General features: G+C 39.7%; 1 protein-coding gene and 1 long non-coding RNA gene across 3 annotated transcripts in view; one reads left to right on the forward strand and one right to left on the reverse strand.

Annotated features, from left to right (window-relative positions):
- WWTR1 (WW domain containing transcription regulator 1) overlaps nt 1–17,188 on the reverse strand; it is an 83,463-nt gene extending 66,275 nt beyond the window's left edge. Inside the window, exon 1 of the mRNA XM_030028586.1 lies at nt 16,551–17,188. Coding sequence (XP_029884446.1) covers nt 16,551–16,945 — 395 coding nt within the window. The 5' untranslated portion in view covers nt 16,946–17,188. The remainder of the gene's footprint in view (nt 1–16,550) is intronic.
- Nucleotides 17,189–17,278: 90 nt separating this feature from the next.
- On the forward strand, nt 17,279–19,706 carry LOC115347804. 2 transcript variants are annotated; one of them, XR_003925616.2, is made up of 4 exons: nt 17,279–17,302; nt 18,156–18,288; nt 18,568–18,638; nt 19,343–19,706. It is a non-coding gene; the product is annotated as an uncharacterized LOC115347804 (long non-coding RNA). The 2 variants fall into 2 exon arrangements; XR_003925615.2 differs by lacking the exon at nt 17,279–17,302 and having other exon boundaries at nt 17,313–18,288.
- The last annotated feature ends 7,871 nt before the right edge of the window (nt 19,707–27,577 follow it).

Below are 27,577 nucleotides of genomic sequence, written 5' to 3' on the forward strand. Positions count from 1 at the left end.
GTATCTACAGGAAAAGTAGTACAAACTGGAAAATGACAGTACTCCTGTGTCTTAACTGCATCCCCATTCGTTTTACGTGCAATCTTATGCTTCTCTTTCACCTTTTAATGTGCTACTCTCTGTTACAAGAAAGATCTGTGATAATTGCTAAAAAACAGCATGTCAAAACCTCAAAATTTTATGGATGTTTTGAGAAGTATTTGACTATAAATATACTGCACCAAATATTGGAATCAATTGCAATGCCTAAGTTTTGGCAATTATTTGACAAGAAAATCAACACAAGTGCCTCCATATAATAATCTAGTGTAATATATAATGTAATAACTATAATAACCTCTTAAATCTGAGGTGTTTTTTAAAAAGCGGACCATCAGACATCAACAGGATTACTCCTTTTACCTAGCACAACCCCACATCACGCAAGAGTTGCTTTCTGGAACGTATAGCACCTGAAACCACATTTGGTGCCAGACTGTTCATATATTTCCATGTGGCAACACAAAAAGGTGACCTGCCACAGTATCAAGAAACTTCACCCAAATGTTTGGCAATGGAACACCATGGCAAGCCTGTTTCTGTCAAGTAATTCACAAGAGATGGCAGATCTAGCTGTTGATATAATTAAACAGAATTTAAGGAATCAAAGTTAGATCATCCCTCTGTCCTCAGAGCAAGTCTACCATGGAAAGAAACTAAACCTAATAATATGAATCACTCAGTCACTGCAGATGACTGCTTAAAATAATGTTTCTCCATAGATTTGGGTGAGTATTAGCATGGTTAATAGCAAGAGCTACCTCTTCTTTACAATTTATGGACCAGAACTGCAAAGTTATTTGTGAACTTACTGCACAGTGAATTACACTAGACAAATAGGTATAGAAGCCTAAAAATTTATATTTCTATTGTAATATTATCATTATACACACATAACACTCATTACACCGTAAAAAGGCAGGATATTAAAACAAGATTTCTGCCTATCAGAGAAGTTTCTGCAAATGTGGTAAGAGGAGGAGCAGGGTCAAAAAAACTTAAGAAGTTTTTGTGAAATGTAAAGTGGATTATACGAAAGAGTTGTCTCTAATAGAAGGGGACTGGACTGGATTCCTGCTACATCCTATGCTTCTACAAAATAGTCACTGTAAACTGAAATTACATGAAACAGTCCCATGGCAAAAAATTTTTTGCAAACCTGTTAGTGTCAATGACTCAGATTTCCCATTTTCAAGAACACATGAGGTTTTTTTCTAATACTGTCACAAACAAACAAGGTTGACAAAACTCTCCTGTAATTTGCTTACATGAAAAAACTTAACTCTCAACGTTTTTGCAAACTTCTGGTCTAAACTTTTTTTGGGGGGGTGTGCTGGTTTTGGCTGGGATAGAATTAATTTTCTTCATAGTAGCTGGTATGGGGCTATGCTTTGGTTTTGTGCTGAAAACAGTGTTGATAATACGGGGATGCTTTTGTTACTGCTGAGCAGTGCTTACACAGAGCCAAGGCCTTTTCTGCTTCTCACCCCACCCCACCAGCAAGCAGGCTGGAGGGGCACAAGAAGTTGGGAGGGGACACAGCTGGGACAGCTGACCCCAACTGACCCAAGGGATATTCCAGACCATATGATGTCATACCTAGCCTATAAAGGGGGGGGGGGGGGGGGAGAAGAAGGAAGGAGGAGATGTTCAGAGTGATGGCATTTGTCTTCCTAAGTTACCGTTACACATGATGGAGCCCTGCTTTCCTGGAGATGGCTGAACACCTGCCTGCCCATGGGAAGTGGTGAATTAATTCCTTGTTTTGCTTTGCTTCCGTGCGCGGCTTTTGCTTTACCTATTGAACTGCCTTTACCTCAACCCACCAGTTTTCTCACTTTTACCCTTCCGATTCTCTCCCTCATGCTGACGCAGGGCAAGTGAGTGAGTGGCTGCGTGGGGCTTAGTTGCCGGGTGGGGTTAAACCACGACAGGGGAGAAGCTATAAGGCCCCAACTACTCACTTGGAGTTGGATGATACTTTCCATCTCATTAGAGTAAACTCAGCTTTAATTTCTTCTCATCCTAGCACTGCCTTCAGTGCCTGGTGGATGCCCCCGTCCCTGAAAAAAAAAAACCAAACCAGGAGAACACACGGCTGTACGTCGTAATTTCTGATGATACTGTGCTAATTTTAAAGATGCAATATTTACACACCTTTTTATTTTCATTATTTTTGTTTCAATAGCAGTTGCCTTCCCAGTCAGAGAAATCTCAGTTAAAAAGCCCTTACAGCTCAGTGATTTTACAACACTTGCAGAATATGAATGGGAAAGACACGTACATGGTCACAAGGTGGCCAATTAATCTTGGGGCCAGCAATTCAAGTTACTCAGACTAACTAGCTACTGAAACATTCTGCTTCTTATTAGTTTTCATTAAAGTAATACAGCAGCCTACATTTTGAGAATTTTAAAATTTTCTTCACCCAAAAGCAGCATGATGATTGGCCCCATAACCTGCAGGTGCCCTTCCAAGGTGTCACATGCTCCAAGCCCATGGTCAGCTATAAACCCCTCTACACTCCTGTACTACTGTTTCAAGATGTTGCTGGCAGGGGTCCAGGCTCCATACACTACTTCTATCAGCACTAGAATGGTATTTGCTCTGGAACCTGAAAAGCAAAACTTCTACACATATTTTAGCTCCTTTTCTTTCTATTTTTATTCTTTCTTTATGCTTTATCTTATCTTCGTAAGAAGTTCAAAATAATTAATTCTGTTTAAAGCAAAACCAGGTAGAATCAATTAGAGCATGTTTTCCAATGGTGTACTTAAGACATGCCATTTACTTATTTAATAAATTCAAGAAAACAACCAAGTGTTTTTTGAAAGTCCCTTTTCAGTAGCCTAAAATAACTAAATTATAACCATTCCATCATATCAAGTACTTTGCATATCCTAAAATAAGAATGCTGTTCTCACAAAGAGAGATACGCCAAAGAAGAAACTATACATTTATTACTTGTATACTTGTTGTGTTTGTGTATATTTGCTGTGTTTATGTGTTCCATCTCTGAAAAAAATCCACCGGAAACCTGAGGAATAAGAAACCCCATAAAAGTCAAGTTTTGAGGCAAGAACTATTACAACATGCAGAACAGAATCATTTTTTCTCATAACAAGATAGAATCCGGGGGGGGGGGGGGGGGGGGGGAAACCTACATTCTACTCACTGCTGAAACACAGTTATCCAACAATACGCTGTGGCTGGGTGAGACAAATGGAAGCATCAGTGAACAAAATAAGCTTACTCATCATGTCAACAGGGTTATTTTAATTAACATCAAAAGCCAAGCACATCTGGTGAAAGCCCAAGCTAAGAGGTCTCCACAGCTACTGAACACATCAGCACACAGATCCCCTTACTTCAGCTATTTGCAGGAAAAAATAATAATTACTTTTGGTACTAAAAATAGAAATTCCAAAGGGAAAAACCTTGAAAAGTAAACTTTCGCCTCATCTTGGTAAGTGTTAAGCATTTAAACCAAACTGTTGCCTACAGAAGTGATGGAGAGTTTGACACCTCTCAGATCATTAATGACAACCTAAACTTAGAAAACCATTTAGTGATTTTGGGACCCTTGTTTGGATAAATGAGGAATATTGGCAATATCAGTTAATAAGAATTTCAAATAAAAGCTTGAAACAATATTTGGACTATTAAAAAAGGATAAGAAATACTCTTATTAATCCTCTGTAGCTAATGGAGAATACTTTTCACATGATCGGTAAAATCAATACACCATTTACACAGACCGAAGACATCACAAATTGCAAAATATTTCCTGCAAGCCAGTGATAAAGCAATGCATAAAATGCATTGTGGGAGGCATGTCCCATACTAGAGCATGTCAGCCTTTTGTTAGGGAACCAACAGGCTGGAATAGGGAATACAAATTCTCTAGGGGCATTCCTGACTTTCATGTCATCTTCTCTCTACTTGCACAAGGGACCAAAATGCAATCACAGTCACTGGCTACCAACTAAGAGCCAAACTGTTCTGTTAAGAGTGCAAAAGGGAACTCTGAGAGCAAAATCCCAGAACTGAGTCACTAGGGTTCTCCAAACTTATTCAGAACTTGCTTGGTTTGAAGTATGGGTTGTATGGTCCTTCTTGAGTAAGGGCAGAAGAGAAGAAATCATCCATCAATTCTAAATTTAAAGTTCTGGGACCCTCTTTTGTCTTTGGGCAGTCGAGAGATGGAATTCTTTCCACTGAACTTCCATTGAAAGACATACTCTCACCGACTCTAACCCTCCAAGCATGAACTGCAACACACCAGAAGAGTCCTGACTCAGGCCCCACCACCACCACCAGCTCAGGCACCCACACAGCAATGTACTCTGTCATTCTGGGACCCCTGCATACCAGAGGCAGGCAGTAAGGCTGCCTGATCTACCAGCCCTTTGTCACTGTGGGACTTGAGAGAGAGAAACAGGTAGCTGAATGTTTGTGCTGCAGTCAGAAGTGTCTCTCTAAAAGGACTGCACACTGAACAGAGCACCATCAGGTGTTGTGATCTCCAGCTACTGCTTTGCACTGTAGCCTTCCCCAGTCACGTCACTGTCACAGATAAACCCCTGCGAGGTAACCAAGCACATGTTTCAAATCTTATGTTTCACAACTTCATGAAGCAGGGAGGTCTGGGTCCTCTGCTTCTGGATTCCATCTTGAAATGCTTAAGTAATTCCTACTCACAAGAGTAATCTATCTCAAGTATGGATTTATCAAATCAAACTTTTCATTTGCAACAAAGAAAATCAGTGTAACGATCACCAATTTCATTTTGCAAAGCATCTTTTCCAAAAGAGATGTTTCATTGTACCAGGAAATGATCTAATTATGTGTTTTGAAACACTTTTTTAGATTGTAGAGGTGATAAAGACACTTTAAAAACCTATCAAAACAGCTAAGCTTCTGCCTTTCCATTAGATTAACTTGTTTTTTTCTGCTTACTAATAAACAGTCACAGATGAACAAGTCCAACAGCACTCTTCAAACAAGAAAGCCCTCTGAAATTGTCTTAAAAAAATATAAAATTAAAAACAAGCACCCAAACACTGAAGTGAACTATTAATTCCAAATTAAAATTTGTCCAATTATGTGTGGCTGAGTGTGACACTGAAAAAAATGACCTGTTGCCTGTGTCTCAGACTTCCCAGAGAACTTTATTTTCCCTTTCCAGATGTAAACTGAAAGCAAGACAACAAGAACAAAAACAAGTGTTCCCAAAGGTGAACAAACATATGGAATTTTGGCTGGGTGACCTTCTGCTGAGGCTCCACTACAGCTGATCACATCCACAATCTTTATACCAACAATTGTCTACAGAGGTCTTTACAAGGCTGTCAGAGTAACTTTGAAACTGAGCTTTTCATATTCTTAACCTATTTTTGGAAGGAACTTAGAGCAAATCATATTAAAAAATTAAATTAAAGAAATGTAAATAGAACATAATCAAAGTAAAAGTAATATGAAATCAATAGCTCCAGAAATTTTCATAAATAGATGCTTTGTCTGTTTGTTTAATTGGAATTGTGGCCCTCTTTTTTTTTTTTTTTAAATGATGACTGATTCAACAATTTTCTGCTTTCAAGTTTGGCAGAATTTAAAAAGGATGCTTTTTTAATCCTGGGAGTGTCACAGATCTCAAACCAGGATCTTTCCTAGCTTTGACAAAGTATCTTTTACAACATACATACCCTTACTAACTATTCTCAGTGTTGAATCTTTAGAAAAACTTTAATTTCTTTTAAATATCAATCATTTAATGTTCCACTTGCAATAAGTTGTAAATAGTCTCACTAGAAATCTCTTTTACTCTAGTTATTCAATTTTACATTGTCCACTCTCTTGCAGTGGCATAATTTCATTGATTCTTCACTGCCATGAAGTCCTTCAGTAGCAGATAAAAATCAAAATGCCAAATATAAACATGAATAAAGCAGCAGAACACTCTGCCACCTCTAATAAAAAGAAGTTTTGTCTAAAATTATAATCTACCATTTGGGTGATGTCAGGGCTGAGACAGTGATGGCAGCATCCATGAAAAGATCATCCCATGACCGCAAAAGTCATCATTAAAGGAATGGCTGTCAAAAAGTTATACTAGGTATATCCTGTGCAGTTTGAAGGGATGGTAAGAATCACTGGCATCACTATATCCCTCCTGCTAGCAAGGCTGCCACGTCAGGTAGAGGAGTCATAGACTGCATACACACACTTTTATTCAACATTAAAATCTGGTCCACAATTTTCACATTAACTTCACATCACATCAAATCCTCATTTTTGACATGTGACTATGCAATTAAGCTGTATATATTTGCAAAAAAATTTTTTCCTAACCTCTCAAGGCAAAAGCACTTACATTTCTGTTTAAATATATACAGTAGAATGAGTAAAATGACAAACATGACTAGGAAAATGTAGTGTCAAAACCAAATGTGAAATAAAAAAAACCTTTTGTGAAGAACTCCCACACTAAATTCTGCTCTTGTAAGCTCAAAAATGTTGACCTTTTACTACATTCCCCACAAAGCTGTACAGTGATGACCACACAGTGCAGGCTGTACTCATTTACTGATGCAAAGCCTGCTTTGTTTCAGTCCCCAGATATCTAACCTAGGTGAATAATGGCACCAGCAAGAGGCTGCAGAGAAGCATATCCACACAATGCAGCTTCCTATATGGCTCTAAAAGAAATCATACAGAATGGATGTTAATATTAGAAAAGCTACTTTTGTCCAAACTGTCCAACTAAGGAGACAATCCAAAGCTTTTCTCAAATGGTAATTACTTTTTTACTCCTGAAGCTTTTAAAAATATTGTATTTTGAGAAAATTCTGAAAACAACATTCACATTTCCACCTGAATGTGTACAAAGAGCTGCTTAGGCAAATGACATAAAACAGTTTGGTTTTGTTCTTTTTCTTCCTTCCTTTTTAAAAAAGACGACTCCAGACCCACATCCCCCAAATGATTTATCAGGTAAAGAGACCTTGGAAAATATAGTCTGTGAATCTAACAAACTCCAGTTGGGCAAGGTGCCTTCCTCTTACATTTGTGAAGTCTGCTCCTATGAAAAATTCTGTTCTACCTCCAAGTGTGTTTGGGGTGTTGCTGTAGTTTGTACAAACTATAGTTAGTTTTTGTAAACATGCCCACAGGACAAGCATGTTAAAAAGCAATCAGCAGTCATCTCTGGGGATTTTGAACTCCTGCTGCTGGTAGAATGGTCAAGAATCACCAAAAACTGCACTATGACATCCTGGTGGTTAATGTCTGAGGTGCCCTATGGAAACGCAAGCTTTGTATCCACTTAGAATGGTAACACTGCAAAAGGATGTAAGCTTACATTGTAAGAAACAACTTCCACTGAGCAAAAATTTAGTGTTTATTCCTGTACACTATCTGCTTCAATACACAGAAATTTTTCATTGACAAGAACAGATGCTGATCAGTTCTTAATGCACATGCCCTGCATTATCAATATCACTATAGATACTTCTGAGTTTTGTGCTAGTGCCTCAATCTTTAATATACTATTTCACATGAGCTACCAGAAAGTGGGAAAAGATATTCTTCTAGCTTTACACACCACAAATGAAGGCACAAAGAGATTACGTGATTTCCTAAGAGTCACACTCTGCAGCACAACAGGAACTGCACCGCTGTTTCCTTCAACCTAGGTCAGCTTCCCAATGACTGCTACTTCCTTCTTCTCTGATGCTGCTGTATTTAGGGGCTTTGCAGTGAAGGTGAAGCCTAAGAAAACATGTCAGTCAAGAAGTTTTAAGAACTTCTTTAAAAAAAACACCACACAGAATTTAAGACTGCTAGTGGCCTTTAAGAAACTCACATAAACAGAAATCTCACAGTTCAAATACAATTTTTGATTTCAAAAACACAATACACTTTAATGCAGCCTCTAAGAATTTCTTGACAGAAGACTGTAATTTCATTTTGTGATGCTTACACCATTGCTCACCAATCAGTCATTGAAAAACAGGAACGTAGAACATTTAGTAAAAACACCATCAGCAGGTACACCAGGTTAAATTGATCACAGGTAGAAAAAAGGATTACTGGTGGTACAGGGAAAAACTCAAATGTACCATGGAAGTGTCCTTCTATTCACAAACCTGAAAGACTGTCAGAGTATTGAACCCCAAAAGGATTAGGGACAGATCAATACCCAACGAACAAAAAGGAGCATCCTGACCAAGAAAATAGCGAGGGGCCAGCAGATGTCGCATAGGGTATGGGCAGACAAACAAGCTACTGCAGGAAAAGCTCTGTCTGGACTTGTAACTCTACTATTGCTATGCTTACGCTGTAACTGCCTACATGCATGCTATTAGCCATAAGGAAATGCAAGACAGCTAACTCCTCTTTCACACATCCCCTTAGATTGTAGTAATTTGTGGTGACACTCCAAGCAATTAGTTCAGTTTTAACACAATACATTCTGTTCAGTTCTGTAAGAAAGCCTGTATCTGTCTCTTCACTGTAGCTTCAGACACATCTGCCTTAAAAATAGTCATAGGTAGGGAATACTGCAGTACAGTACAGTGTTCCCAAGTTTCACATTCTTGAAGAGTTCATACAACAGTCACCAGCATTAGCATTCATGCTAGGTCTGGACTTTGATTTAATCAATGTAAAAAAAAAAAACCCCACCTGCCAAAAACCAAACACCCACCTCCACCCCACATCATGCCCATCTCTCTCCCTCTCTCTCTAAAACGAAGAGGGAAAATGCCACAAGCTTGTATGTTGAAATTCAGCCCACATGACATTTCCTTTGGATTTAATTGCTTCCATACAATTTGTATTTGCTAGTCATGCTACACCCCAGAGCACTAAATATGCTGTTACAAAGAAGATCTTGTCCTGCAATAACCTCCTTAATCAAAGAGACAGACTTATGGGTAAAACCAATTTTCAACTTCATCCAAAGCATCCAAACAGGAAACAAGTCAAAGCCTAACCACCGACTCTTCCAACATGATTTGAAGGAGTGAACAGTAAAAAGCTGGAAAAGACAGACTTTACAGATTCTACGTTGTCAAATCTGCTCAAAGTTGGACACATTCATCAACTTAGGAAGCAAATGGATCTGCATACTGTCATCTATTTACCAATTATGGAGTAAAGATGGTCAGGCAGACCATCTTTTAGATGTTGACTATAGCAGCTCACAAAAATTATAGAAATAAACCTACTGCTCATTTTTCTTTCTTTGAGCAACCCAAACCATTAGTAAAGCCAATAGCCTTTCAGATGGTCCCAGAAAAAAGTTTTCATGGTAGCATTCTTAATTAACACCTGTATCTATTCTATACATATCTTTCTAAAAATATTATAATTGATATTCTTTTCTAATGATTAATGCATAAAGCAACTGTATTTTCAGCTTATATCACAAGATGGATGCCAGACAGTTGTCATCCATCAATGCACAAATACTCCTGGACTTTGGGTTTAACACTAAGACTAAAGGAGTAATTTAAGACAAATGTAATTAAACCAATGCAATCCTCTGCATGCAAATTATTCATTTATTAGCTTAAAAGTATGCATCAGTCCAATATATCCCATTTTGTATCAACAAACTAGTGTGTATAGCAGGGTTGTCATCAGTTTCCTTAAATCATCTGGAACTGCATACACCTAAATTTAGTGCAACTTTTGTGTTTAGACAGCCCTTTACAATTAACTGTCTTAAATATTTCCCTCAAAGGAAACCCTTCTTGGTAACACTTCCAGGGTCAGTGTAGTCTTGCTTAAAGCTTTCTTCACTGACGCTCTGCAGCCAAGTCAAAAACATAGCTTGTATCCTAACTCAGAAAACCTGACAAAAGAGGGAATTGGATCACATCCTGTAAATTGAATGTGTTCTCAATGCAATTTTATTCCAGATCTGCTTTCATCCTCAGATTTTATTAAGCACCACATTAACCACCAAATTTTATTAAGCACCACAGGTGACGATTTTAAATCCTGAGAAAACAGTCTATTGATCATGAAAAGACATTGTCTTGGACCAGAAAATGAATAATTATTAACTTTCATGGGAAACTCTGTAGCCATTCCTACTACCAAATTCAGCGGGAAAAAAGCAGCTCATAAATCCTTGGTGGTCTTTTAAGTTTTTAAGAGGGACTCCAATGCCAATATAGGAATTAGCTTAATTTTTCTTTTCAGCTAGGCTTTATAAATTTATATCAAAAGTAGTTATTTGTTTATCCAGGTCCAATGAATCACTCTGATTTTGAAGTAATCTATTCCAAATATTTATAATTGTCAATGGGAAGAAAAACTTTTTCACACACAAAATGTGAATTCTTGGCTTGATCACCAGAAAAAAATAAATGGTTCTGCCCCACTTCTCCTGAAAAATGTTAGCAAGTGTACTCAATTAAAAGCAACTGAACTTCAAAGATTATGCAAAACGCAAATTTTAACCCATGAAATAGTTCAGCCAGACAATTCACTGTAAGAATTACACCTGTTTCACTATCAACTTTGTAACCTACAGTAGTGAAACCTATCCAAGCTTGCAGTTTGTGCATAACAATCTGATCACATTTATTGTCCATTCATTTTGCATACCATTTTAATTGTCCTTTATTTCTCAGCATTTTACTTCCATATACTCCTTTGCATTGACAGAAGCACAAAGAAATTAAGTTACTACGGTCAAACTTCCCCCCCCCCCCCCCCCCCCCGTGGAGACCATTGCAGGTCTGTTTTTAGTTCAATTCACTACTAATGTAACACTGAATATGGAAGTTAATCTACTAAACTTTTCAAATCAACAAAAGAAATATAAATAAATAAATGAAAAATTCCATGTCAGTACTGTTGTACTTAACAGCTAATCATACAGAATTGTCTTAGGCAGTATATATACCCTGTTTAAATGTACTTGTAAAAGAGCCATCTAAAATTTGAAATTAACAAACATCTTCAGAAACAAAAAAATCAGTGTAGGCTTTCAAGTGATCACATGAACTTCACTGTTTGCTCTATCTGAACATTCCTATCAAGTTACATGTTTATATCAAGCTGAATACAATCATGAGAATTTACTCATGATTTAGTGGAACATATTGATAAGAAAACATTATTATAAATCAAAAAGGTACCTAAAAACGATCAGAAAACAGCATTTCCTTCATGTAATATTAAAAAAAAATTAACTTTGTATGCAGATTATTATGAAATAATTACTGTTATAGTTTGTCAGTGTTTATTATTTAATATATTTGCCAAGTACAGTAATTAAGCTCATACAGATGTATCTGAAATATGGTTGCATTCTGTACATACATATTAAATTGAGAAACTTTTAAAGCTGTCATGACTGAAATGCAAGTTCTGACTGCAGTCATAGACATGCAATTCTATGAAGCAGAACAGCCTACAAAGTATGTAACAGCAAGAATATGGACTAGTGTATATGCCTTTTATTAGTATGTCCCAATAGTAACTTTCAATATCAACAGTTCTTTAATAAAACTTATTAAATACTCTGGTGGTTCCTGAGACTATTGTTTTTACTGTACTTTAAAATTTACACACCTAATTTTGGGAGCATGCTTAAAGTTATCTCTATAACTCTCCCTTACCAGAAATTTAGACAATATTTTGTACTGAAATAAAACAGTTATTCCTAAACAATGTATAAGGTCCATTTCTGAAATTCTTATTCTGTCCTCAGTTGGCCAAAAATCCTATCAAGGCCTAATATTTGCATTAAACTAACTAGCAAGCTAAAATAACTCTGTTTTGAGAGACAACTTTGAAATTCCATTGTTTTCCTTGCTTGTACATAGTGCCAGAGATCATTAAACCAAGAGAATATAACAATTTATTTCTAATCCTAAAATGATTCTTCCTAGTTTTGTATTTCATTATTTTAATTTGTAGGAATTAAATTACCTAACTGCCTATGTCTGAAGAGTTCATGTGCTGATCCTCTCTATTTGATTACATTAGAGGTCCCTTAGCCAAAGCCCAATCACTCAAGTTTTGCCAAAATGAGATCTGGCCCAATCTCAGAATCAAGAGGCTGAAATTACTCCATATATCATGCTGATCCCAGGAAGGTAGAAAACAATTCTCATTTGCACAAAAGTTAAGGAAGTTCTCTGGATTTATAACATCATCATTGAAACAGCATCTGAACTACAGCCTCCAGTCAAAGGAGCAATCAGGTAGACCTCTAATGCTGTCAACCACAGCTTGCAAATTTAGTTTTGATGTGTACAGAACTTCCTAAGCACCTCTAAAATGAGTTACAAAGGTGATCTACAGTTGAGTTTCCATCAGTTAAACTTTGGTATTGTATCACAGCTTTCCTGTCTGTTAGGAACTCTAAAATAGTAGATACATGCATTCATTCCAGATAAAAGTCATTGGTGGTAATACATCTTGACACTGTCTTTCACACCATAACTCATTTTTAATAAAGGAACGCTGGCAAGGAGAGGAGTTCAGGCACACAAAGTCCCACATAACCACTGGAGACGGGGAACAAAAAAAATCCCCTAAAGTGGGGATTAAATGCTCCAAAAGCCGCATCCTTTTGTAAATGTCTCTTCCTAATGCATGACACCAAAACCAGCCAGGATGCGTGGCCTCTTGCTTTCCACCATTTTTCTACAAGGACCAAAGCTACATCGATGTAAGCCCCACCTTACTCATGTCCATGAGTAATCATGGTCATAACTGTGGAACAATACTGCAAGTGTCGTTCAAAGGTGTTGGCGTTTTCCCCATTTTTATCAGAACTTAACAGAGTAACTGTCTCATGCATTGTCCATCTCCTCCTCCATTTCTAGTTGTGTAACTACAGTCCTGAGGCAGAAAAGTACCTCTGTTATGAATACTGTACAGCACCAAGCACAAAATCAATATAAAATAATAAAAAACCCTACAGAATTAACACAAATGGTTTTCAGGGAAAGGCTATATTTGGAAATCATTTGAGCACTTCAACTGTCTTAATACTACCTGTTTTGTCATTTTCAGAAAAAAGTTATCATAGTATTTACATTACTTTTCTTCTCATGTTGTCCTGCTGAACATGCTCAGTAATGTAAAACTGATCATGTGTTAAATCAAGCTTCTCCACCAACAGAAACGAGTAGGAAAAAATGTGAACATGTCAAGTAAATAAATTATTGAAAGTAATTAGCCTTCTTTCCCCTTGAGCAGGATTTACTGGCAAATACGTCCTGATATGGCAAACGTTCACTGTAACATTTTAGAAAACACTGTGATAAAGATAACAGTTTCACAAATCTGTTCAGTGCAAACGCTGTGTTCTCCATATTCTGTTTACCTTCTGAAATGAAATTGGAGTCTGACTAAGAAGCACTGTACACACACTGAGAAAACATTAAAATCTTAGTCTTCATTTGAAATACGAGGCTGTACGACCTAAAAACAAACTGATGGAAAGTAATACTTGAAAAATTCTTTTTACAGAGTATGTGTACATAGCTCAGCATGTGGATCGATATGCAACTGATATTCCCATTTAACAACATAAGAGCTACGCGGGGCAGTTTGCCTGTCTTTCCAGAAACCCTTTTTATCAGAAATAATTCACACTTAAATTTTTTTCTACACATGCACACAGAGAGAAATGCTTTAGATAACATTGCTAGAAGTGTGTGTTCATTAGCCTGTTTTCCATCCCCCACTTCTGCGGTTTGGTATTTAATTACAGGGTGGAGTGGTCCCCAGGCTACTTATGTTTCTTCCAGTCACAGCCAGAAAATTTCTGCAGGAACTGACATGCAGGAGTGTGATTGCTTCAAGTCATAGCTGGTTCCCGGTCAAGAAGGTTAGCTCACTGTTCACTGAAAGCCCCATCACTACTTTTGTTTAATAATTCTTGAAAATATGTTTAAATACAACAAATTGCATTCTAAACTTCAACAGATAATAATTTAACAGGACCTAATTTGGCTATTTGCTCTTAATTTCCTTCTCAATTTTCTTTTGCTAATGACCGTAAACAAATCTTTATCATTAAGCTGGAAAGAAATGGCAAATTTTTTTGACAGACAGGCCTTGAATATAGGAAAATGTAACCTTGTATGCCTGGTTTGACCAAATAGGATTTTCAAGTACATAATCCAATTGAACCCTACATATTATTGCACATAGTTCTAAATGTTGCTTTCCATAAACAATCTTAGATCTCTGCAGAAAATTCTATTTTCACCTGAAAAACATTACACCACTTGCCAAGTATTATAATTCATATGTGATTATTTCATACCTAAGTATTAATCCCAACAGCATTGAGGTATAAAGAAATACATCATAGGTATAAATACATTATTCTAATTAATTTTTATAGAAATGAGAAAAGTCCTGTTGGATAAATAAAACTGGGGAAACAAAACTAGGTAATAAATTACACACACAATGAAATTTTTGTTTTATATATGAAAAAGGATGTCGTTAATGAGAGTATTACTGTTGACAGGATTTGGAAAAAAGTGAAAGATACTTTGGGGTTTTATCCATAGCTTTTTGTTTTGTTTTGTTTTTTAAATAAGGGACTTGCATTTTTGGCCTAAGCAACAAGAATCCACCAGCTTGGAAAACTCTGTCTCTACGTCAGAAATGTGTGACAGGAAGGTGAAACCACATGAGCTCATTTTGATATTAGTCAAAAACCGAATGGCAGACAAAGATTGTGTTATGTAATTTTTAGCCAGAGGTATCCAAAAACACCTGCTAGCCAAGCCCTAGCAAGAATTTACATAAAATATTTATTCACAAATGATCTGTTACAGTGCTCTTATCAGTCAGCTGCTGTTTCTCTGTTCTGCTCTATCGAGAAAAATACATGCAAAGCACAGAGCAACAAGATCTTCTCATTCAGGTGATAAACCAGATTAATGAAAAACTCCTAATTTGGACCCCGGTACATGTCCACCCAGTATTATAAACCATATACAGTAACATACAGAATGGCAGATAGAAATGAAACATATTTTCGTGCTTTGCTAGTAACTCAGAGTATGACAAGAGGCAAAAATGTAAACTCTGTGCAGAGTAATTCGAAGACTGAGCTCTTGAGTAACCCTTTGGATATTCCAAAGCCACAAGGCAAAGAAATTGTTACAGAATCATGTAAATTATCCATTTAATCAGTTTTCTAAACAGTAAATATCCTCTATCTTTGCCAGTCCCATCATGCATTGTCTATATGCCATTTATTATGGCTGAATACACACACACGGTTGAGTATGAACTACTCTTCTAACTGAGAAGGCCATAGAAAACGAGTAAATGATGTCCTGTAACCCTGGCAGTTTAACTCCCTCAGTATCCTTAGGTAGATGCTTCATCAGTAAGTGTCAGTAAACATTTTGTCACTCCATATTTATTGGGTTAATACAGTGCCGCTTAATCTGCAATGAATCTGGACCAGAGATAACAGAATCTACCAAAATAAGGCACTGTTGTCTTACCACATATAACAATTATTACGTATTTTCAGGCCTATTAAACTGCTTTGAATCAAATTCCAAATGTCATAAATAAAATACTCTGGCCAAAAATTACTGGCCAGAAGGGACAGGCAGTTATGTTACCACACTTCTCAAAATCTATGACTAAAATAAGGAAGCCTCCTCCCGTGTCCCTAAAGATATGGATACTATAAATATAATACACACCACTTGTACCGCAGCAGTGCATTCCGTTTGTGAAAAGCCACCCATGAAACGAACACGGTGGTTTCGCAGTTAAAAGCCTGGACTGGAGACCTGAGAGCCCAGGTTATGTAGTTCCCCCATCCACAGCCTGGTTTACCTCCAACAGGTCACAGACACACAGTGTCCTGTTCCCACATTCTGGAAAACTCCCTGGAACAACTGCTATTAAACTTCTTTAAAAAAAAAAAGTTTCTGAATCTCGGACGTGAGACGAAGCAGGAAAGAAACACGGAACCGACAGGTTTACAGGCAGGGCTTCCCCCCTGCTCTGGAAGCAGCCCTCCAGCCCGCGCCCGACGGCTCGCTTCACCTCGACCGTCTTCCTCTTCCCTCCGGTGAAGCGGGAAGGGGTTTCCTCGCATCCACCTCAGCCTTGGAAGGTCTCGGCGCCCCCCGCCGCCCTCACCTCACGGCGAGGCCCCCCCCCTCCCCGCCGCCCTCACCTCACGGCGAGGCCCCCCCCTCCCCGCCGCCCTCACCTCACGGGGATGCCGCCCCCCCCCCCGCCCTCCCGCCGCCGCCTTACGGCGCAGCTCGCGTCGGCCGGCCCGGCGACCAACAACCCCCCGTCGCGCTCCTCTGCGCCAGCCCCGGCTGGCCGCCGTGAAACTTGGCCGACAACCCTCCCCCGGTGCGGACCGGGCCGCGGCAACCGCCCTCCGGCCCGGGACTCCGCGCCCGCCCCGGGGCTGCAGCCACCGCCGGGCGCAGGAGCTCCCCGCCAGCGCCCCCGCAGCCGCCCGCCGCCCCACTCACTTGAGGAAATACCGCTGTCCCGTGTGCGTGAGCGCCATCTCCCAGCCGGGCGGCAGCGGCAGCTCGTCCGTCACGTCGTAGGAGCGCTGGCGGAGGTGCGCGTGCTGCGGCGCCGCGCCCGAGCCCACCAGCGAGGCGGGCGAGGAGTGGGAGCGGACGTGCTGCGCGGCGGCGGCGGGCCGCGGCGGGGGGCCGCCCGAGTCCGTGCTCGACTGCCGCGAGTGCGAGCCCGAGTCGGGCTCCTTGAAGAAGGACTCGGGCAGGATCTTCTTCCTCCAGGAGCTGGGCTTCGGGTTCATCACCGCGTTGAAAAGCGCCTCCAGCTCCGTGTCCAGGTCCTGCGTGACGTGGATCACCTGCTGCCCCGGCGGCGGAGGCGCGGGAGCGGGGTTCATTTTCACACCCGTCGGCCCCGACGGCGGGCGCGGGCAGGCAATGGTCGGGGCCGGCCCCGCTGCAGGCCGCCGCCGAGAACGCGCCTTTCGGAGCCGGGCGGGCGGCTCTCCGGGACCAGCGCCGCTCTGCTGGAGCGGGCGGACGGCGCGGGGAAGTGCCTCTGCGCCCCCGTCGGGAGTGTCGGCGTCCCGGGCGGCCGGCGGAGGGGCGGGCGGGTCAGCCCCCGGGCCGGGCCGCGCCGGGCAGCGGCGGGACGAGGGCAGCGCCGGCCCCGCCCGCCCGCCCCGCGGCGGCCCGGCCCACCCCCGCCCCGCCCCGCCCCGCCCGCAGTTATGCAACTGCCGCGGAAAGTTTGGGTAGTCGGAGCCGCTGTGGGGCGGGGGCGGCTTCCCCGCCTAGCAGAGTGACCCTTGGGGCAGCGGGGCCACGGGTCAGGCCCGGCCCGCCCGAGTGTCCCTCAGAGCCCGCCGGGATCGGGATCGGGGCCGGGGCCGGACGGGGTGTCCCTCAGAGCCCGCCGGGATCGGGGCAAGGGACCGCCGGGGTGTCCCTTGGAGCCCGCCGGGGCTGGGGCCGGGGACTGCCCGGGTGTCCTTCAGAACCCCGGCAAGACGGTCTGTCCTCGGGCCGCCACTGCCCCCGTCCCGCACGGAGTTAGCGGAGGCCGGGGGAAGGCGGCGCCATGGAGGCCGGGAGGGGCGTTCCGGGTGAGCGCGGCGGCCGCGGCCGCGCTCGCTGCCGCCCGGGCCCCGGCGCGCTGCGGAGGGCCGCGGGGGGGCCGGGCCGGCTCGTTGGCGGGAGCGGCTGGCCCGGCCCGGCGCGGGCCGGCTGTCGCCCCGGGGCCCGCAGCAGGCGGAGCAGCTGCGCCTTCCTGTCACGCAATGCAGTTACAAGCGTGGCTTTAGCCTTCAAGGGAACGTGGAGCACTTTCTCTCCTGATGCAACCGAATTTCTGTCAACCTAATTAGCTTTGCTTTAAAACCATTATTGAGGAAGTTCATGGGTGACGCTAATTTCTGGAAGCAAAATGATACGTAAATCAGTTCATGTACAAGCTTCATAGCGTAATTTAGTGATGCTATGGCAATGGGGGAAAAAAGGAAGGAAGCATTCCTTTGTTGCCTTTTTAGGTAAGGTTTAGCCCTTTGCTGACAGGTGCGAGTTCAGTGCAGAGTTGTTTTACGAATCTTTCCGACTCACTATCCATAGGTGGTATTTCAAATATAGCTGTGATACTTTGGGCATCTATCCTGACCACCTGTTCACAGTCACTTGTCCTCCACTTAGTCTGTACTAGAAGCCAGAGCTGTCATCAAAATGCATTCCTGAGACTTTCTATAAAGTAAATGTGATATATACAATTTTTTCTTCATTTTGTCTCATTTTCTGGTGCACTTGGAACAACTTTTGAATGGTGATGCGACCAGAATTTGCTTAAATTCTGTAGCTGCATCTATAAAGAATAATATTGTTCACTTTCCAACTTCAATGTTGTTTTTTACAATAGGAAGCATACAGTGCTTTTATGACTACACACATAGAGATATCACACATTGGCTATACAGACACACACTTTATTTTAGTAATGCATTTCTTCATTTTATTTCTGCCTTTTGGACAGACTTCAGGCTATGCTGATTGGTAAGAACACATCCTCCTCAGTAATCAGAATCTACATTAGAGAAGTCTTAGGTAAGTAATTTTTTTCTGAACTTACTTACTTCTTAAGAAGCATGAACTATTCTGAACTTCACTTGGCTTCTCCAGCTTAGAACTTGGACCTGACTCTTGGACAATCTTTGTCCCTTGATCAGTATTACATTTAATATTGGTAATGTAGATTCTGAGATTCACAGCTTAAGCCTGTACATGAACTCCAGATTAGGATCAGCTAGCTCTATGGAACAGATCTTGTTTGTGCATTTCCTGATTTCCTTGCTTTAACAAATATTCGGTATCATTTATTTTTCCTTACATTTCCTGTTCATGTTTCCATTGACTAGGCAGATCTCCTCCTTGGGCTTTGTTGTTTTTTTTGTTTTCTCCCCCACCTCTGCTATATTTCTGGTCAGGAAATGCGGTACTCCTGAGACTTGTTTATGCTTCCCTTCCCTAAGAATTTTCCATGGTATCTTTTGTACCATTCTTCTACTGCTTCCTTACTGGGTCACTTGCTAGCATTTTTACTAGCTCAGACAGCTGTGCTAATTACAGCACCTGCTCCAGGGTTATGCAGATATGACATAACTTCCCCCCCCGCCCCCGCAATTTCCTTGTTTAAAACCTTTGGATATTAGATGATTGTGTGTGTGCACATGTGATTATTGTACAGATAATGATCTCAACATGAGTGATTTTTCATACAGCCTTTACAAGGGCTTTTTTACTTCCTCCAGGCCTCTGTATCCTTGAGTAAAGACACACCCATCTACCTGTTACATTCCTTTCCAGATGACATGCCTATTCAAGGCAAGGCTCTGGTAATCTCATTCATGGTGACATCTCATCTACAATAATTACACCACTTCCGTAAGACAGTGTGGCATCTCATGAGGAAGCATATGCACATCTGTTCTAAACTTAAGCAGTATTTATTACAGCTAGAACTGTCTTCTTCAGCAAGATGATAGTATTTCGGCTGCGCTTTTTACTGAATAATATAATTAGCTGCTATTGTACCACTTGGTGTAGGCTAAAACATCTTTCTACACTAATCTGAAAGTGATTAAAACTGTAAGAATAAATTCTCATTGTTGTTATTGTTCTTTGTTTAGAAAACAGTAACTTCCTTCTTTGGACACAAAAATAGGATATGACCACCAGCTTTTATAGAAAATGATTCAATATGTTCAAGTCCATGGAAGACAATGACACTTCCATCACAATGAGATTGGATTAAGTGATAAAGGAACCAAACCACAAATGTGACATAGAAAGCCTCCTTATCATTACTTCTTTCTTCTAATTACAAGATTGTACATTATAAAAAATAAGACAATAACATTATTTTACCTCAATTTCATGTGCTGTTCAAATGTTTTTGAATAGTACAGACTTTTTTTGTTCAACTGAAGGATGCATAGAAGCACAGTACTTTCAGTATACCCTATTTGTCATCCATTTTCTAGCAGCAAATTCAGTCTATACGTCAGTGGAAAGCCAAGCAAACAGATCAGAAGAAATATGTCCACTTTCAAATGTACGCTTAGATAATGAGCATCTAATGGTTTAAAGAAACAATACCACATATTGTAGTTTTTAATCTAGATCCATCACTGCTTTGTATCAAAGCCCTACATGCATTAAAATATTTCTGAGAAAGTCTACATAAGTGAAGATGCATGTGTGATGTCTACTATAAAATAAAACATTCAGGATTCTCTGGAAAAATCTCATGCTTTCTGGGTAACCAAATAACAATTACACAGTGCAGACCAGAAAGAGCAAGCACAGTTCCTGCCTTCTGTTTGGGTATGCACTGTGCAAAGAGACTTTAAGCTGTCATTAACTACATCTAGTTGCTTTCATATACTTCAGTGAAGAAGAGTCATACATAGAAAGCTTCTATTCCTCAAAAATAAATAATGGAGAACAAAGGATACAATGGAACAGTAAAGATATTACATGAGGTTTCACTATACAAAGGTATACATGTGCATCATACACCCACATTTACACTTTAAAAAAATTTATAGTTTGTCATGGAAATTAATGCTTATTTGCACTTGTGGCAATTGGGTATTGTTTGATAGACTTTTTTTGTATATTATGCTCTTGCTAATAGTTCTATATTAATCTAGTTTTCAAGAGACTTCTTCTGGAAAGGTATACTTCAGTAAATGTGGTTTTTAAGAAAGGGGTCAATACTTAGGATTCTGGTTTTTATCTCTGTGCATTTCACAGCTATTTGTTTCTCAGGTAGCTAACAGCTTTTAGACTTTGGTGGCACCTCAGAATGCACGAAAGAATATCCTATGTAGCCAACTGTGATGTGGTTTATTTAATACAAAGACCTGGTCTATATTACAAAGTTTCATGAAAATGGCTATGTCAGCGTATCTGCCCAGCCAACATCTCCAACCCAGCAAAACCTCTAATGTGGACACAGTCTGCTAGCGGGGAAAAAAAAAAAAAAAAAAAAAAAAAAAAAAAAAAAAAAAAGAACTGTCAGCTTAGTTCATGTTGGTTTATAAGTTGATGTAATTTTACTGGCAAGAAAGCTATGTGAACATCTATAGTAGATGACTGCTCAGACATTCATTTCAGAAACAGCTGTGCTAACAAAAAATTGCACCAATGTTTGTGTCTCAGAGGTTATTCCCCTTACAGCAAAGCCAGTGGAATGGGACACACCAACACTGCTCATCCACATCAGTCCAAAGTCAGATTACACATAAACAGTCTGCAACAGCGATTTGGGAAAAGCTGTGGTGTCTAGTTTGCAAACAGCTGAAGCTGTGTCAGAAGTCACCACACTACAGCTGCTTGTTACTGAGGTTAGCATGCCGCCTCCCAAGAAGATAGCGGAACAAAATGCATAGGCACGCCATAATCAGTTTGTCTCAGGTAGCTTAAACTGCTGACAAAAATGAGGTTTCCTAATATAGCTGACTTTGCACATAAGTGAATTAAGAAGCAAATTCACATTTGTGGAAATGGTGGTAACGTTTAAAGGACAGAAAACCAGCTAGTCTTTAAGATTTCCAGTTACTCGAGGCAGATTTGGAAGATGATTTTTGGCCAAATTCTGTGGGATAAGTAAGTCCTAAAATAGTAATGTAAAATAAACTAGGACCTGATCTGATCTGGTGCTTCAGAATGAAAGTCCAGAATTGCAAAAAGAAAAAAAAAGAAATTGCTTAATACAGTATGATCTTATTGGCAAGAGTTGTTCTGGAATAGTTAGGTCAGTCTGGCTTCCTGCGTGACCACTGCTGACAATACCAGAATAATTACCCAGCTAGTAAGACTAAAATACACAGGAGTAGCTACAGAGAAAAAATATTCTGGAATAGCTCTGCAAACCTTAGCAGTAGGGTAGCGCAGAACAGTGCTGAGAATCATACCAGCCTGAAAAGTACTTTTTCTAGCATAAGTAATTTAACTTGCAGAAAGATACAGTAAGATGCAGTTTTCTGTTAATAAAAACTGCATGTACACGGAAAGGGTTTTCTGATTTAGTTTTTGCCAGGAAACAAAGCTAGTATTTTAATTACAATCAGATTTGATATGTTGGGAGAGTCTTCCAGTTTGAATTTCCTGTGTCCAATACAGAGGGTGTACGATTTGCTCAAGCTCAGCAGGGCAATTTGAAACAGAGCCTAATTATTCCAACATCCTGCTACTGCTGTTAGCGTAAAACATACCAGTTGTCACCTAATAAGTGTGTGTGTATATATAAAAATAAATAAAAAGGTGTGAAAAATGATCATATCCAAAACAGGATTCTAATTAAAGTTTACAATTTATTACATGAATAGAGGCAAGCAAACAGCGCTGGGTGCACCGGGAGCCTCTGCTCTACCAAGGCACACCCCGTCAGGTCTAATTGTGCAGGTTAAGTACAGGTTCTACATACATATTCACTAGATTCCTCAGAAATGTTATACATATTCATTAGTTTTCCGGGAAAATATTAGCATATGCAAATGTCCTTTACGCAGGCGCATTGAAGGTCTCTGGTGGTCTTCAGGAGTCCTCTGGTGGTCTTCCAGTCTTCCTCACTTGTCCGCTATTTGACCCTCCTCAGGTGATTCTGCGCAGTATGGTCCTTTACATGTTTTGATACATTAGTGCTTGTTAGTGTTCTTATTATCTAAGTTCTCATTAGTGGTGTAGAACCATATGGGTAGTTTAAGCTAAATTATCTACAAGGATGGGAACAAAGGCAGGAGTTCTTATCTTTTCCGGCCTTATCTATTCAAGCAAGGCCTCTACTTGTGCCTTCTTAACAAGATCGTAAATTCATCGAACACTTAATTAAGTCTTGTGATCGCTCTTGGTTCCTTCTTGCTCATCATTCCCAAGTACCAGTCTCTGACAGGCTTAATCCTTGACAAACACCAGTCCTTGGTATGTAAAGTTACAGAGGGACAATCATTAAGCAATAAGCAGTTTGTTCTCTATATCAATCCCCCCCCTTTTTCTTTAAACCTTTGCAAATTCTTTTGCAACTATAGGATTTCACTACTTCCGAGAGACCGTGTAAAGTATTTTTCGGTTTCTACTTGATGTCTGATTTTATTTCGTTTCCAACTTTCGTAATTCCCTACTGTTATATGGCTTTTGCAGGAAGCAAGAACTATATACATACCCTCCTACTTCCCTTAGGCCTATGGTTATACAAGATCAAGCAAAACGGTTAAAGATTACATATGCAGAGAGGGTCACATTTCACCATGCGGCCCTATCATTGTTTTATATTGACACAAATCAGGTTAATATATTTCCCAAAAGGCAGCTCCTATATTTCTTAACACAACTTCAACATATGTTGTTGGTTGTACTTGTTGCTCTGCACTGTGTATTTCACCTTTTCCCCTCTCTGCAGAAGATAAGGCCTACGTGACTTGTTCTGCATATTTTTGAATTGTAGGATCCTCTATTTCCCCTAGCAAGTAGAAGGAACATTCATGATCAGTATTCCCTGTTTTCATCATGTGTTTTCTTTTTGCCTGGAATGTCATCCTTGATACTAACTTTTAACCGTGGTGGCAGAACGAGCAGGGGTGAGAGGCAAATTGTTGTTTTAGGAAGTGTTAAAGTTGGCCAGTCTAAAAACAATCACGTAAGATGTGGTCCTGCCATCGAGGATGTAGGTGACAGCGAGAACAGCTAGCAAAGCAGAAAGAGAAGTACTTCTCTTCCATGTCCCTTTTTGTTTAGCTGCACAGGGAGAAGCCCAAGAGTGGGTGCTAGTATGCGGAGCAATGAGAGCCTTTATTCTTTAGGTGGGAAGAAATAGGCAAAAATCTCCATCTGTTAGCTGAGAGACCATGAAGTGTAGGTGTAGTGTGACAGAAAACTGCATTTTCTCTTTTCTAATGTTGATACCTGGGAAGAGTAGAAGACATAGTATTGCTTTCCTTCTTGTTTTGGTTTTATGATTTTCATGAGGAAGATGTGAAATACTGGACCTGATGCAGCAATGTATTAAAAAATTAAAAGGTATGATTATAGAACTTATTCAAAGAGGATGAAAAAGGAAACTTTGTGTGGTAAAAACAACCTACATAGAAGTTCTCAAAATGCATGCATCCTTTTCAGGGTATTTGTTGACTGATTTATAAAAGGCATGTATCTTGCTTTCTTGTGAGTTCTTGCTAGCATCTACTATGAGACTACGCTAGACTTCTTTGTGATATGAGATTTTTACAACACATCCCTAAATTAGCCACGGTTAGGAGGAAATTCCCTCAATATTCAGATCACATGAAGAAGCAAAGATCACTGAAGAAAATCTTTTTTAGAAAATGCCACAACCTCCAATAATTACAAAATCAAGACAAAGGACAAAGTCTCATCTTTTTTATGTAACAAAGTTTCTCAGAAGGTCCCAGGTGAGCTTTGTTGGGGCTTGAACTCTTGGTTCTCAAAGCACCGACTCTCTTATTTTAGATCTGCTTGGAGCAGCTACAGTTGCTCTCATCCCTCAGATGGCTTACAGCTATCTGCTACCTGGATGCTGCTGTCCAAGAGGGCTCAGCTGGCAGAAGGGAACATCTGAACACTTTGTGCTCAGGGTTTGTGCAGTTAGCCAACTTAAGGAGACCAGCTTCATCAAGACTGCAGGCTGACATGGCTGCCCTGCGTGTTCACACTTTCCACTTCGGACTGCTAACTGTCAGCGAAATCTGCAATGGCAATCCCCAGCAAGAATCGAGAAGTATTTGGGAAACTTTTGAGTTCTTAGATCCAGAAATTAGATGATACTTTTGGATGTAGAAAAGCATAAACAATGGTGATTTTAAAGGCCACCCATGTGAAATTATTAACCAATTCCTGAAATTCAGAACAAAAAATATTTACAACAGTTTTGCCTTAGTAATAGTGTAAGTACCAACACAGGGATTTCTCTAAAATGAGGGCTTACTTAGGGCTTCTGGTAAAGACAAACCTAACAGGACAGAAATTTTTCTATTATCTTATGGTAGATCTATGAACACTGAATGCTCGAAAGGCCTGGTAGAGAAGCTTCCTGATTTCTGCACTTCTGCTATTTTTAAGTATCTGTTGGAGCACTAGGAATACTACTTTGAATGCTCACAGGAATACTACTTTGAATGCTCACACACACACACAAGCACACTATGGAGTAAGATAGATTCCATAAAGTGAAACTCAGTTTTAAACTATTTACTTACATTTTCCTTTTGAAAAAAACAACAACAACAAAAAACCCCCAACCAAACCACTTTGACAGAGCGATAGATAGGGAAAGGAAAAGGGTAAGATCAGTAGAAGGTTCTTACATATTTAATGATGGGAAAAAATGTATTTAATGTGTTTTGCAGCATATTTGGTCACTATGGCTTGTATCTTAGTCTGATTATTATCTACATTTTGGGACAATCAGGATGCAACTATTTAGAGTGGTGTTCCTCTTATGAACATCATTAATCTGACAGATGGACTGAAGGATTGCCTGTCTTATGTGTTTAGAGTAAGTTGTCATAAAGAATCTAGAATAAGCAAGTCAAAGTTGATGATCATGGTAATTCCTAAAATGTATTCTAAAATTCTATTACACAATTGCAGTAAAAACTGCACTTTTATGCACGTAAAAGCAGTCTGCTCACTAGTCCATCTTCTAGTAGAACTACTGGTAATGTTTAAAACCTGCCACATTACAAATAAATCAAAACCCAGAATCCTAAATGAAGTAATAGTGTTTTCTATTGATACAAATAATCTGATGGGTGAGTGAAATTTCAAATTTCAAGATACAACTGCAGTAATCAAACATCCACAGTTCACACTTACCTTGAAAATAAAATCAGTACGAGTATTTAAAAAAAGGAGACTGTGCTGTAATATACCTGACCCTGACCACAAAGCCGAGCATGGAGTGACAGGAGACTTCCTCCCCTTGATTTACTTAAGTAAGAAACAGCAGAGCTCTACTCATGGAGTTTTGCCAGGTTCTTCCTAATCTTGGACTTCGTTTCCTACACACTATCTATTGCTAATATTACAAAGTCACAGTATAGGAAACAGGCATTCTTACAAAAACTGGAACTGAAACAAAATCACCATTCATACCTTTGAGTCTATACATGGACACACTTCGTAAACAGCACTAAATTTAAAACAGGTCTAATACATTTAACATTAAATTCAAAATATAATGTTAAGACAAAATCTTAGTTCAGTGGGTTTTCTGTTAAATGAGAATTGTAGGCCTAATCCAAAATTCAGATACTGATTTTATTTATATAGGTGTATATCTAAACTAACTACATAGCTGTTTAAATGAAAAGAGTTTTCCCCATATAAATCAAGGAACACCTAATTAATTAGCCAATTAAAAGGTGAAAAAGTATTTAGTATATTAAAAGCTTGCAAGAAAGCATGGCAGGGACAAGCAAAAGTACAAGAAAATAAAGCTTGTAGGAGAGTCTAAATATGCTTCAGAGACAGGGAATTGATTGAAACTTGTATCAGAAACTTAAGCGATAGCTTTTACAAAATGGACAGGGATCATACCGAGTTCATTCAAAAAGATTTAAAACAAAATAATGCAAAAAACAGCCAGGAGCAAGAAAAGCATTGCTTCTTGAGGTTACTCAACGCTTAAAAGAATATAAACATTTTACAACACCAAACAAATTACATCATCCTAAGTTTTAAGAATTGGGTTATATTATGTTCTTTGCTAAGTGGGTTAGCAAATTAATTAGCAGATTCAAGAAACAATGTTTTACAGGGGTTGAAAACTGGAAGTTTTATTGTTTTCAGTTTAAAATTGATCACGAATTTGGAAAATATAAGGTGAAATACATTCCAAGCTAACAATTCTTATTGGAAGACAAACACTGAAAATGATTGTATAGCGAAACTTCTTTGTAGATTATAAAAAAACCAAACTTTCTGCCCTCTGCTGTTTAGACCAGGAAAAAATAAACTGGGATACAAACCTGTTGAGAAGCATATAGCTGAGCCTAACTCTGCTTTTAAGAAAATAATCTGGTTTATGCTTAAACTAGTTGGATTTTTAGTTCTACTGTGCACTCGGACTCTGCACTGGCATGAAGTTTGCCTGAATTTAGCGGTCTATCAAAAAGTGCCAGGGAGCCATTCACAAGTTGCTTACTTCATAAAACCAAAAGTTACTTGACATACACAGGAAGGGCAGTCCTGCAAAACAAAGTTAAATTTGCAGTAAACCACGCAGAAGTTCTACACTGAGGGTAACAGATTATGTTCCATGCTTAATAGATTCCTAAAGATGAAACAGTAGTAACACTCAACTTCGTCACAGATTATTCAAAACTGGTATTTGTAAATTGCTTCAAGATTAAAATACTGCACTGTCTACAAATCAGATTTGATTAGTCACTTTGAAAAAAAGTTACTTACCTTTTTTAAGAAGTAAGATGAAAGTCACTTTCTTCTGTTATAAAATCAAATCA

Source organism: Aquila chrysaetos, chromosome 10 (genome assembly GCF_900496995.4).
Source record: "Aquila chrysaetos chrysaetos chromosome 10, bAquChr1.4, whole genome shotgun sequence".
In the NCBI taxonomy this organism is placed as follows: domain Eukaryota; kingdom Metazoa; phylum Chordata; class Aves; order Accipitriformes; family Accipitridae; genus Aquila; species Aquila chrysaetos.